Genomic DNA, 13,752 nt, shown 5'->3' with positions numbered 1-13,752 from the left:
CCCCGTGAGCGTCCAACAGGCTGATCTGACGAACGCTTTAACTGCAATATTTGGAGAACTTATTGACCTAGACTCAAACAAGGACATTGTATTTGATAGAGCGCACCGTGCTCTCCGCCCCCGTAGCATACTATCTGACAGGCCGCGAGATGTGATTTGCAGGCTCCACTATTATGTCCAAAAAGAAGAGATAATGAGAAAGGCCCGCCAGCTGGATGGTATTGACTTTCAAGGCGACAAGATTCAGTTATTTCCGGATCTCGCATGGTCGACCCTGCAACAGCGTCGAGCCTTAAAACCCCTCACCGATTCCCTTAGGAAACTTGAACTGAAATACAAATGGGGCTTCCCTCTTTCTCTTCAGGTTTCTCATAATGGCAAAATTGCTACTCTCTCCAGACCCTCGGATTTACCGGCCTTCTTCACAACCCTAGGAATTCCCCCAGTGTTATTACCTGATTGGGAAGCTTTTCACTACCAGCCTGATTTGCCTGCCGTGATCCCTCCAGATGATATGTGGCAACAAGTACGTTCCCCTCGGTCACGGGGGAATCATCCTGCCAGCTCACGATCTTTTGAGCCTCCATGATTGAGTGGCTTTGTCTTGTTTTGATGTGAATTCTCCTGTTAATGCTGTTGCATCCTTGGTTTTTCTCCTTACTGTTGCCATATGTTGCTCTCATGTGAGATCGGTTTTGTAATGGTCTCATAGATAAGTAATAGGTTATCGTTGGAATGTGTTTTTGATTATGTTCAAGCTGCATCTACATTTCCGTGATAATATCCCTTTATATAATTTTAAAGCTTTCAAGAAAATTTGCAGAAAGGTTTAAAGAAAATATTTTTTCTATATAATTTCATACTGTGCCCATCTGTACTCCTTGGTAATTTTTCATATTGAATTAACTTCTATACCGTGGGTGGTCGCTGTCCTTGGCCCCCCGTAGGACCCCCATTATGCTGCATCCCCTGTTTCTTTGGGTTGGGAGTCGGCAGGATTCCGCTCCTGTCCCTTTTGCAGCAGTCCTTTTTCTAATATTGCTATTAGTTTTGTTAGGTATTGATGTACTTTGCAGAGTGGCTCTCCACACTGCACCTTCTTTCTTTCTTTTCTCTGATTTCCTTCTCACTCTATTTCCTACCCTTGGTGCTCTTTCCTTCCCCCCTCACCTATCTGTTGTAAGGATGACTATTGCAAATCTCTTAAGACTGCTGTGATAATGGGGGTGAATGATTTACACGTCACTACCCTTAATGTAAAAGGTTTAAATGTTCCTGAGAAAAGGTCTAAACTCCTCAAATGGCTTAGAGATGAGAAAGTTGATGTTGCTTTTATTCAGGAAACACATTTTAAGATGGGACATGTGCAGTCTCTGAAATGTCACTATTATCCTCATGTTTTTCATGTCTAATAATCCTTCCGGTAAGACATTAGGTGTAGCTGTCTTATTGGCTCGCCACCTGCCTATCCTTAATGTTACTTCCCATAGACTAGCTGAAGGTAGGGGGTTGCTGGTTAAATGCGATATATACGGGGGCGTGGCCACGGCGGCATCCGGGTAGGCAGCAGAGCACGGGAGCTCCCCGGCTAATTAATCCTTTCACCTCTCCTGGCCCCTGCTCCGGAGCCTGTGCCGCATATCCTGACTGCTGAGCGCTCGGGGCAGCGGTGAACGTCCCCCGGCTGTCTCTGCAGAGTGCTTTCTGTCCGCACCGGCTGCCGCTCGAGTTTCCGTCCTGGGCCGCAGGAGCATCCCCGGCCTCGAGTTTGGCGGCGCATAGCCGCGCTGCCGCAAGTGCACGCGGGCGCGTCCCCGCGGCGAAACACCCCGCAAGTCACGCTGTTTGGAGCCCGCGGCACCCCCTAATACCCGGGGATACTGTCTTCCACTGCTCCTTGCCTGGGATTTCTGTGCTGGGCTGAGCTGCTGGGGGTGGGGGGAGGCTGTGGGCCCGGTGGCCATCTTGGAAGCAACTTCCTCCCCTCATATTTAACTGCACTGAGACTGTGGGACAGATTGTAGTGCCTGTGGGTGTGCTGCCCGGCTCCCTATTATCCTGCCTTCACACGTTGCCTTGGTCCACTGCCCTTTCCTGTATCCCTGGGACCTCCTGGCTCACCCCTCCTAGTTACCACTGTTTTTGGGGTGCATTTGATACTACATCGCCCACTCTCTGTTGGGCCCTCTGGCACTGAAGACTTGGGACCTGCGAGCCGGCTGAGCCCGATTGGATCCGTGTTGTGCCCGGTTGGTGATCTCAGCGCGCTAATATGGTGAAAGGCGGTCAAAGCGCGGCTGCGGCCAAGTTGGAGAAGTTTGCCCGCCAGTCCGCCACCCAGCCGGTGCAGCCATCTCCTAAAGCATCCTCTCCCACCCGCCCTGATCCCCTGGCTGGGGCCGACTCGGGCGCGACTGTGCAGCCCCCCGCTCCGTCCATTCAGCAGGTACTGGAGGCGATTGCGGGCAGCGAACAACGCTTGTCGGACAAAATGGAGAAGGTGCAGTGCGATCTTTCTTTACTACGTCAGGATGTCCAGAGAATCCGGGAGAGAGTGGGGGAGGCCGAGACGAGGGTCTCCAATCTGGAGGATCTCTGTGTCCCCCTAAAGCAATCCGTGTCGGCGGTCTCTCAGCAAGTTTCAACAATACAGACCAAGCTTCTGGATATGGAGGGGCGCCTCCGTAGAAACAATGTGCGGTTTGTGGGCCTGCCTGGAAGGGAAGAGGGGGCAAACCCTGAAGATTTCTTGGAATCCTGGCTCAAAGAGGCGTATGGTGCGGAATCCTTCACCTCCCAGTTTGCGGTGGAGCGGGCCCACAGGGTTCCTTTCCGGCCTTTACCTCCAGGAGCCCCACCACGAACTTTCATTGCCAAATTTCTACATTATAAGGACCGGGACTCTGTGTTACGCCTGGGTCGCACGAAGGGCCCCCTGCTTCGGAATGGTGTTCGGGTGTCGGCGTTCCCAGATTTTGCAGCTGACGTCCAGAAAGACCGGGCCCAGTTTCTGCCTATTAAATGGAGTCTACGTGACCTGAATCTTCCCTACTCGATGTTGTTCCCCTCCAGATTGCGGGTGGTCGCAGACGGGGAAACCAAGTTCTTCAGCTCTCCACGGGAGGCGGCGGCCTGGCTGGACAGATATGTTCCAGGCAACAGTCAACTTGCTCCGGACTGATATCCTGATCTTCCTCCTACCTGGGCCTTCTACATGCAAGTATATGTCCGGGGAGCACCCCCTTGTTACGGTGGTTCTGGACTTTGTTGCGTTGTGTTACATACCTCTGGGGTTTCTTTTTGTATCGGGACTCTAGGTTCTTACGCTACGCATTAGTTTGCCGTAGGCACTTGGATCTCCAGGGTTGGGTTTGTTAGGGATATGTGTATGCCGCTGTTTGGGAAGGTATACGGGGAGGGGGGTTGGTGTCTGGATATTGTTGGTTTCTATGCAGGTTGTTTTTTTTTCTTCAGTTTATTGTTTTCTATATTTTTATTTTTGTTTTTATCTTCTATGTGAGGTATTGATGTGCTGTTTGGGCCGGATAGGATTGTGGCCCGGGGTCTGCGGACGACGCTGTCTTCGGGATAATGTATTGTGTAGGCGGGTAGGGGTGCAGGCGTTTTTGATTCAGAGGTCCCTTAACCACCCTGCGCGGTGTTTCTGTGATGTGTCCCGGATAACCACTTGGGTACCATGCCTGCCTTGACATTTTTGGCGTGGAATGTCCGGGGTATCAATAATAAAGTAAAGAGATCCCTGGTACTCAAAATGGTCAGGAAATATGACCCGGACATTGTTTGTCTGAGCAAGACTCATTTAGAAGGTAATAGACTGATGTCGCTCCGCAGGCCTTGGGTGGGATGGGCGTATCATTCCTCTCACTCCTCCTTTTCCCGAGGGGTGTCAGTTATGATCAAAAGATCTGTCCAGTTTGAATTGCTTACGGTAAATACTGACCCTTGTGGTAGGTTTGTGTTCTTGGAATGCAAATTGAATTCTCGAAATTTTTTCCTGCTGTCAGTTTATGTCCCCCCACCTTTTTCATATGATGTTTTGCAGAAAGCCACCTCATTTATTGCCTCCTCCCCCCATACCGCTGTTATTTGTTTAGGGGACTTTAACAACGTGTTGGATGTCTCCCTGGATAGGTGGAAGTCCCCTTCGGCTCTTGGGGCGGGAGGTACCCCGTCTAAATTTGCAGACTTTCTGAGTAATATGCAGTGGGTAGACGCCTGGAGGGTACGAAATCCCGTACTTAGACAGTTCTCGTGCTTCTCCGGCACACATGGCACATTCTCTAGAATCGATCTGGCCCTGGTTTCCCCTGAGCTTCTGCCCAGAATTCTAGATGTTCACTATGAGGCGCGGGGGGTGTCCGACCATTCACCCTTGCTGTTATCTTTGGAGGTGGAGTGCCAGAGGGGACAGTCGTATTGGAAGTTACATCCATCCTGGTTGGCTCAGTTGGGTGACTGCTCGGACTTGACATTAAAATGGGAGGGGTTTTTTGCGGATAATGTGGGCTCGGCCCCGGCTCCTGTCATATGGGACTCATTTAAAGCCTTCCTGCGCGGTACACTGATCGGCAAAATCGCTGCACATAAATTGTCATGTAGGGAGAAGGAGAGGACACTTGAATCAGAGTTTAGAGACCTCGAGATCCGTTATCTGGCAGAGGGCACCTCTGCACTTAAAACGCGGTGGCTGACGGCTCAGGCGGCATGGCTGGCCCATCTCTCAGATAAAAATGCGCGCTCCCTGTTGTTTCGGGCCACTAACTTGTATATGCAGGCGGATAGACCGGGAAGCTTGTTAGCCCGCTTGGTACATTATGACCGGCCTGGGTCTACGGTTGTGCAGATGTCTGGTCCTGATGGCTCCATTGCAGACAACACCCCAGACATTGCACAATTGTTCCTTTCGTACTATAAGGATTTGTATGAGTCTCGCCTGACGTGCTCTGCGGCAGACTTGAACATATATTTGGATAGTGTGCCCCTATCCAGACTCTCCCCCGAGGCTTGCAGTTTTCTGGAGGCACCTTTGACTCTGGAGGAGGTGTCTGCGGCAGTGGGCATGTCCCCCAGTGGCAAATCTCCGGGCTGTGATGGCATCCCCACTGAGCTTTATAAAACACATATAGAGTTCTTTGGACCCAAGTTGCTTACCATGTTCACGGACACGTTTGCTGCTAATCAACTTCCCCCCTCAATGTCCGAGGCTGTTATTATAGTGCTGCCGAAGCCCGGCAAGGACCCCCGCCTCTTGGAGTCCTATAGGCCAATCTCCCTTATTCCTACTGATGTTATGATCATGGCAAAAATTCTGGCAGTTCGGCTCAACTCTGTTATTAAGTCCATAATACATCAGGACCAGTCTGGCTTTATGCCAGGCATGTCCACGTCTATTAATTTGCGCAGGCTGTATACTATTCTGCAAGCTCCACATACCTTCCCCTCGGACTCGGTCGTGGTCTCTTTGGACGCGGCTAAGGCGTTCGATAGCGTTGAATGGTCCTACCTGTGGGCAGTTATGAAATGTATGGGCTTCGGCCCTAACTTCATACAATGGATCAGACTGCTATATCAAAATCCGTGTGCCAGGATCTTGGTAAATGGTTATATTTCATCCTCCTTTACCCTGTCTCGGGGTACCAGACAGGGGTGCCCCCTCTCTCCTGCCCTATTTGCTATTGCCATAGAGCCTTTGGCCTGCCTGATTAGGACACACCCGGACATTGGGGGAATCACCACGGGCCTTTGTGTTGACCAGATCGCCCTTTATGCGGATGACCTGCTGTTATTCCTACGATTATGCTGTTGACATGCCTGTTCTATTGCAGGTCATTGAGGAATTCGGCGGCTTTTCTGGTCTCCGTATCAACTGGCCCAAGTCATTCATTATGCCCGTCATTGGCCCCCACCCTTGGCCCCGAAGCTCCCCTTGCCGCTATGCTGGAGGGGTCAGTTTAAATATCTCGGAATTCAAATCACAAATAACCCTTCTGATTTTATACCCCTGAACTTGGACCCACTGATGCAACTGATTACACGCAAGTCGAGAGCTTGGTGCAAGCTTCCGTTGACAGTGACCGGCAGGGTTAGTCTAATTAAAATGATAATTCTACCCAAACTGTTATACATTCTCCTGCAATCCCCGGTATATATCTTTCCGTCCTTTTTTAGGAAACTGAATGGTATATTATCATCCTTAATATGGGCCAACAAAAGGCCTAGGATAAAGCTGAATACTCTCACTAGGCTGAAGGCTGATGGTGGTTTAGCCCTGCCCAACTTTCAGTTGTACTACTTTGCGTCCCAGTTGTTTCACCTTAGTACCTGGATTCAGGGCGGGGATGCCGGTACTTTACAATGGGCATTTCTCCGGTGTTACTACCCGGGCCTCTCTCCGGTGCAGGTTTTGCTGAGTGGGAGGGTTTCTCGGTACTCTCCCCCTGTTGTCTTCCAGGCCATGAAGATCTGGCTAGCTCTGAAAAATCTGCTTGGGTTTGATCGCTTGGACCCGGATACTCCCCTCTGGCACTCTACTTCACTACCCGAGTTGGGGGCTCTTGAGGGCGGGGTGGTGTGGGCTCCATACTCCATTATCTCCATACCCCAATTGTACAGTGATGATACGCTGAAATCGTTTCAGCAGTTAAAAGGAGGAATTTGGTCTACCTAATTCTCATTTTTTTAGATTCCTACAACTCCGACACGCCTTACAATCGCAATTTCGGGACTCACCCCTGACGCTCCTTCATTTCCCCATAAAGACCTTTTAAGCTCGCTGGGACGGGTTAGGGTGATTTCTTTTACATATTCGTACCTATTGGGGATACTTCACGCAGACCCTCTCTCGGGACTCCGAGAGCGCTGGGAGGGGGATTTGGGCCCCATAGGCGAGGAGGACTGGGAGCTTGCCCTGGAATACCCGGGTGTGGTGACTAAGTCACTCCGATTTCAACAAATACAGCTCTTTATTTTGCACAGATCCTATATAACACCGGCTCGATTGGCCAGGTTTGGGGCCGACAATACAGCTGTTTGCCCTAAATGTGGGGCTGATGGGGGGTCCTTTTGGCACCTTGTATGGGAGTGTCCGTCCATTCAGGTGTTCTGGTCTGGGGTCAGGTCGATCCTGGAGCACACGGGGATGCCTGGGAGTATGTTGACCTCGAGATTCTGTGTACTGGGAATGGGGGTCCTGCTTCGGGGTCCAGATGGGAGGGCCTTTATGCTCGTAGTATTTGTGCCCTCGCCAAGGTGTGCATCGCACGGTTATGGATGGCCCCGCGTTGCCCTTCTGTATCAGCCTTTAAGGCTCTGGTTAATGACACTCTCCTTAAAGACCGCTATGTATACATAAAAACAATGCTATTTCCAAATATGAGAAAATATGGTCTCCTTGGATTACTTCTGTATACTCCTCCCCTGCTCTTGTGCTATGAGAGTATTGCGCCCTGGGGGCGGAGGGGGTCCTGGGTTCATACAAGGCCAGGATGTGATATTACTCATTCTTCATTACTTCATATACCTCACTAATTGTACTGTAATACTGCTTCTTGATGGTATTTTTTATTTTTTTTATTTTTTTATTTGTGTTTTCGTTTTTGTTTATATCTTTTATGTTCTAGAAATTTTGGTAGGCTATGTTCCGGCTTACTAGTTGGAGTTGTAATTGGTAAATAATTGGGGAGAAAATTAAAATATTCAATATGAGAGTTCTGACCTGTTTACAGACATTAGAATGTTTCTTTTCCTTTTTATATTGCAACGTGAGTGTAGTAATAGAATGGGAGAAATTTCACATGTGATGTAATATACTTTACTTTTTCGAGATCACGTATGCTATAACCTGTTGCATTGCCTGTACTGTATTATTCAATTTCTCATGTCTAACGAAATGTCTGTATTTGTGATCCTTTTTTTTGAATAAACAAGCTCCATTTTAAAAAAAATGCGATATATACAACCAACGCTTTATTAAGCCACATTGGTTTGTGTTTAGTACTCCTGCGTTTACTGCCCATGGGAATGCATGTGAATATTGCTATCAAGCAACCCTTAATGGTTATCAAAATGTAATTCTTCATGGTTCTCAAAATGTACAAAAAAAATAAAACCCTGTTATTTATATATGTAGTTATAGATACATCGGTAGTTATGTTTCAATCAGTATTTTTAAATAGTAAAATAATAGTATATAGACATATAAACATACTGTGACTAAATGAGTGATGGATAGAACGTAGATGTAATTAATCAATTTTTATACTTGACCGTTAATATGTAAATCAAAGATTCTACCTTGGACTTGGAACACTGGATGCAATTTGTCCTCTATCGGCGTTTCAGACCACGGTTGCTTTTGACCGAGTCTTATGGGAACATCTGTATAACCTATGGAGTTCAGGACTGGGTACTCCTGAAAAGCTGCTAAGGTTCCTGTCAAATGGAAAATTTACAAATGAACCGAACCACAATTGCAAACGTTTTGAATTGGCATGTATGTAAAACAAATTAGAATAATTTTGAAAAAATAATAATAGTCAGTTATACAGACATAATTATTTTTTATTGAATTACAATCTGTCTTGAACTAGGAAATATAAATAACTTTAATGACCTCAGTTATAAACCAAATTTATAAAATTAATTAACATGGGTGTACTCACCAGATAAAAGATGCTTCTCTTTTCTTTTTCGTTTTCCCCCTAAAAAGAGAAGATAGAAAAATTAATGAAAAAGATACTTACATATAATATAAAATGATACATAGTAAATTGCATATAGGAAGGCCACTTCATTGGACAAACGTGTTTTTATTTTACTTTATTGAAGTAACAAGAAATGGTCTCTCAACCCAAAAACTCTTAACTTCTGCCCAATGTAAGATTCAAAGTTGCCACATTTGGGTTGTTTGATAGCAAAGCTTTAATTAAAAACATTTTAAATGGAAATACAAAGAAATTACCAGATGACACTGTTGGGTGAGACTGTTGGGCGTTTTCTTGTGCCGACTCTAAAAATTGCACTATAAGAAAAAGACAAAATAAGTCTAGTCTATATAGTACATACAGACATTATATATAAATTATTATTTGGTAGAGCTGGTGAACAAACAGTATGGGCGCGTGCCGTTTGACAGTCTTAAGTTTATCATTTTGGCCCCACAAAATGATACAATAAACACAATGCACAATTGATGTCGACCTCAATAAATACATATTAAAATATATCACTACTTGTAAAACAGGCTGAATATTAGCGGTTTATTCTTATTGGAAATATAATGAAAATAAAGTAACGTAAAACATCATACATGATGGAAAGCATAAAATGTACTCTAACATTAGTACTACAAACCGCACATTTAATTATAAGAAAAATATACAAGAATATTTTTATTTATTTTAACCAACAAATTGAGAATTTACCACATTTTGAGAATTTCGGAAAATCGTCAACGTATATCCCTTTGTTTTGGATATCGGTTGCAACTGAAATATAATAAAAAAGGCACGCATAAATAAAAATTAAATATTTATAAATATTTAAGTGCAAAAAATATTTTAGAGGACGATGATTAAAAATAGAAAGCACATTAATGGGGGCAATTCAATTAGCCCTGAGAATTTTTGGGAGGAAAAAAAAAACAAAAACAGGGATCTACCGGAATTTTTTTTCCAATGTTGTTTTGTTTTTTTAATCAGGCAATTAAATGGTAGCCCTTTTTTTACCTTCCAAAAAATTAAAATTACCATGGCTAATTGAATTCCCCCCTAAATCTTGAAACCTGAAAGCCATGGATTTCCATTAAGTTAATTTGTTGGAACAGATAGTAAGACAATAACATGACAAATTCTGAAATGTCATTACAGACAAGAATGATCATGGGATAGAATACATGAATGCAATATAGAATGAACATGTATACATTTTAAAGGTTAATTTAGGTCATGTTGAACCGAATATTTAAATAGGAACATAAATTACACAAATTCATGTAAATGTACAGTATATGGGCAATTGGACTCTCTGGCGATTGACAGAAGATTGCTTACCATAATAAGCAGTAATGTACGAAGCTGGACATCATGGTGGCACACTATAGAGAACTGTATTGCCTCTATAAAATGTAATTAATTGCACTCTCTAGATCAGTGGATCCCAAATTCGGTCCTCAAGGAGCCCCAACAGGGCATGTTTTCCAGGTCTCCTCACAGAATCACAAATGAAATAATTAGTTCCACCTTTTAAAATGGGCAGGCGAGCAATAAGTACACCTGTGCTCCTGCTAGGTAACCTGGAAAACATGAACTTTTGGGGGGTCCTTGAGGACCAAGTTTGGGAAGCACTGCTCTAGATCAGCTTAAGAGAGGATTGTGTCGTATTGTCTTTGCATCAACACAAAAATATTACACAAGAAAAAAAATAGGGTCTGAACAATGATGTAAAGATATAGGTTTGAGTAAAAATCTACAAGAAAAAAAAAATATAGCATTTGTATAATTTAGTAAATCTTTTTATATTATTTTAATTTGAACTATAACAATATCCATAATCATTTAAATAAGATTTTACTCACCGGTAAATCTATTTCTCGTAGTCCGTAGTGGATGCTGGGGACTCCGTAAGGACCATGGGGAATAGACGGGCTCCGCAGGAGACTGGGCACTCTATAAGAAAGATTTGGTACTATCTGGTGTGCACTGGCTCCTCCCTCTATGCCCCTCCTCCAGACCTCAGTTAGGATACTGTGCCCGGAAGAGCTGACACAATAAGGAAGGATTTTGAATCCCAGGTAAGACTCATACCAGCCACACCAATCACACCGTATAACTCGTGATACTATACCCAGTTAACAGTATAAAATATAACTGAGCCTCTCAACAGATGGCTCAACAATAACCCTTTAGTTAGGCAATAACTATATACAAGTATTGCAGACAATCCGCACTTGGGATGGGCGCCCAGCATCCACTACGGACTACGAGAAATAGATTTACCGGTGAGTAAAATCTTATTTTCTCTAACGTCCTAGTGGATGCTGGGGACTCCGTAAGGACCATGGGGATTATACCAAAGCTCCCAAACGGGCGGGAGAGTGCGGATGACTCTGCAGCACCGAATGAGAGAACTCAAGGTCCTCCTCAGCCAGGGTATCAAATTTGTAGAATTTTGCAAACGTGTTTGCCCCTGACCAAGTTGCAGCTCGGCAAAGTTGTAAAGCCGAGATCCCTCGGGCAGCCGCCCAAGATGAGCCCACTTTCCTCGTGGAATGGGCTTTCACTGATTTAGGATGCGGCAATCCAGCCGCAGAATGTGCCAGCTGAATTGTGCTACAAATCCAGCGAGCAATAGTCTGCTTAGAAGCAGGAGCACCTATCTTGTTGGGTGCATACAGGACAAAAAGCGAGTCAGTCTTCCTGACTCCAGCCGTCCTGGAAACAAAGTTTCAAGGCCCTGACTACATACAGTAACTTGGAATCCTCCAAGTCCCTAGTAGCCGCAGGCACCACAATAGGTTGGTTCAAGTGAAAAGCTGATACCACCTTAGGGAGAAACTGGGGACGAGTCCTCAATTCTGCCCTATCCATATGGAAAATCAGATAAGGGCTTTTACATGACAAAGCCGCCAATTCTGATACACGCCTGGCCGAAGCCAAGGCCAATAACATGACCACTTTCCACGTGAGATATTTCAGATCCACGGTTTTAAGTGGTTCAAACCAATGTGATTTTAGGAAACTCAACACCACATTGAGATCCCAAGGTGCCACGGGAGGCACAAAAGGGGGCTGAATATGAAGCACTCCCTTTACAAAAGTCTGAACTTCAGGCAGTGAAGCCAGTTCTTTCTGGAAGAAAATCGACAGGGCCGAAATCTGGACCTTAATGGAACCCAATTTTAGGCCCATAGTCACTCCCGACTGTAGGAAGTGTAGAAAGCGACCCAGCTGAAATTCCTCTGTAGGGGCCTTCCTGGCCTCACACCACGCAACATATTTTCGCCAAATACGGTGATAATGGTTCGCGGTTACTTCTTTCCTGGCTTTTATCAGCGTAGGAATGACTTCCTCCGGAATGCCCTTTTCCTTTAGGATCCGGAATTCAACCGCCATGCCGTCAAACGCAGCTGCGGTAAGTCTTGGAACAGACAGGGCCCCTGCTGCAGCAGATCCTGTCTGAGCGGTAGAGGCCATGGGTCCTCTGATATCATTTCTTGAAGTTCCGGGTACCAAGCCCTTCTTGGCCAATCCGGAACCACGTGTATCGTTCTTACTCCTCGCCTTCTTATTATTCTCAGTACCTTTGGTATGAAAGGCAGAGGAGGGAACACATAAACCGACTGGTACACCCACGGTGTCACTAGAGCGTCCACAGCTATCGCCTGAGGGTCCCTTGACCTGGCGCAATATCTCTTTAGCTTTTTGTTGAGGCGGGACGCCATCATGTCCACCTGTGGCCTTTCCCAACGGTTTACCAACAGTAGGAAGACTTCTGGATGAAGTCCCCACTCTCCCGGGTGTAGGTCGTGTCTGCTGAGGAAGTCTGCTTCCCAGTTGTCCACTCCCGGAATGAACACTGCTGACAGTGCTAGTACGTGATTTTCCGCCCATCGGAGAATCCTTGTGGCTTCTGCCATTGCCATCCTGCTTCTTGTGCCGCCCTGTCGGTTCACATGGGCGACTGCCGTGATGTTGTCTGACTGGATCAGTACCGGCTGGTTTTGAAGCAGGGGTCTTGCCTGACTTAGGGCATTGTAAATGGCCCTCAGTTCCAGAATCTTTATGTGTAGGGAAGTCTCCTGACTTGACCATAGTCCTTGGAAGTTTCTTCCCTGTGTGACTGCTCCCCAGCCTCGAAGGCTGGTATCCGTGGTCACCAGGACCCAGTCCTGTATGCCGAATCTGCGGCCCTCTAGAAGATGAGCACTCTGCAGCCACCACAGTAGAGATACCCTGGTCCTTGGAGACAGGGTTATCAGTTGATGCATCTGAAGATGCGATCCCGACCACTTGTCCAAGAGGTCCCACTGGAAGGTCCTCGCATGGAACCTGCCGAATGGAATTGCTTCGTATGAAGCCACCATTTTTCCCAGGACTCGTGTACAGCGATGCACCGATACCAGTTTTGGTTTCAGGAGGTCTCTGACTAGAGATGACAGCTCCTTGGCTTTCTCCTGCGGGAGAAACACTTTTTTCAGTTCTGTATCCAAAATCATCCCCAGGAACAGTAAGCGAGTGGAAGGAACCAGCTGTGACTTTGGAATGTTCAGAATCCAGCCATGCTGTTGTAGCACTTCCCGAGATAGTGCTACTCCGACCAGTAACTGCTCCCTGGACCTCGCCTTTATAAGGAGATCGTCCAAGTACGGGATAATTAAAACTCCCTTTTTTCGAAGGAGTATCATCATTTCTGCCATTACTTTGGTAAACACCCTCGGTGCCGTGGACAGTCCAAACGGTAGTGTCTGGAATTGGTAATGGCAATCCTGTACCACAAATCTGAGGTACTCCTGGTGAGGAAGGTAAATAGGGACATGCAGGTAAGCATCCTTGATGTCCAGGGATACCATGTAATCCCCCTCGTCCAGGCTTGCAATAACCGCCCTGAGCGATTCCATCTTGAACTTGAATTTTGTTATGTAAGTGTTCAAGGATTTCAAATTTAAAATGGGTCTCACCGAACCGTCTGGTTTCGGTACCACAAACAGTGTGGAATAGTAGCCCCGGCCTTGTT

The 13,752-nt window shown here is 46.1% G+C and overlaps 1 protein-coding gene across 4 annotated transcripts in view; it reads right to left on the bottom strand.

The window, feature by feature from the left end:
• LOC134983963 (uncharacterized) overlaps positions 1-13,752 on the bottom strand; it is a 129,133-nt gene that overhangs the window by 14,085 nt on the left and 101,296 nt on the right. For all 4 annotated transcript variants that reach the window (XM_063949600.1, XM_063949601.1, XM_063949602.1 and 1 more), the window contains 4 exons: positions 9,444-9,506; positions 8,981-9,040; positions 8,682-8,720; positions 8,314-8,451 (listed from right to left, as the gene is read on the bottom strand). In XM_063949600.1, coding sequence (XP_063805670.1) covers positions 8,314-8,451; positions 8,682-8,720; positions 8,981-9,040; positions 9,444-9,506 — 300 coding nt within the window. The remainder of the gene's footprint in view (positions 1-8,313; positions 8,452-8,681; positions 8,721-8,980; positions 9,041-9,443; positions 9,507-13,752) is intronic.

This window comes from Pseudophryne corroboree, assembly GCF_028390025.1.
Source record: "Pseudophryne corroboree isolate aPseCor3 chromosome 3 unlocalized genomic scaffold, aPseCor3.hap2 SUPER_3_unloc_3, whole genome shotgun sequence".
NCBI lineage: Eukaryota > Metazoa > Chordata > Amphibia > Anura > Myobatrachidae > Pseudophryne > Pseudophryne corroboree.
Note: the sequence above shows the minus strand (reverse complement) of the source record. Positions and strands in the feature narration are given on the sequence as shown.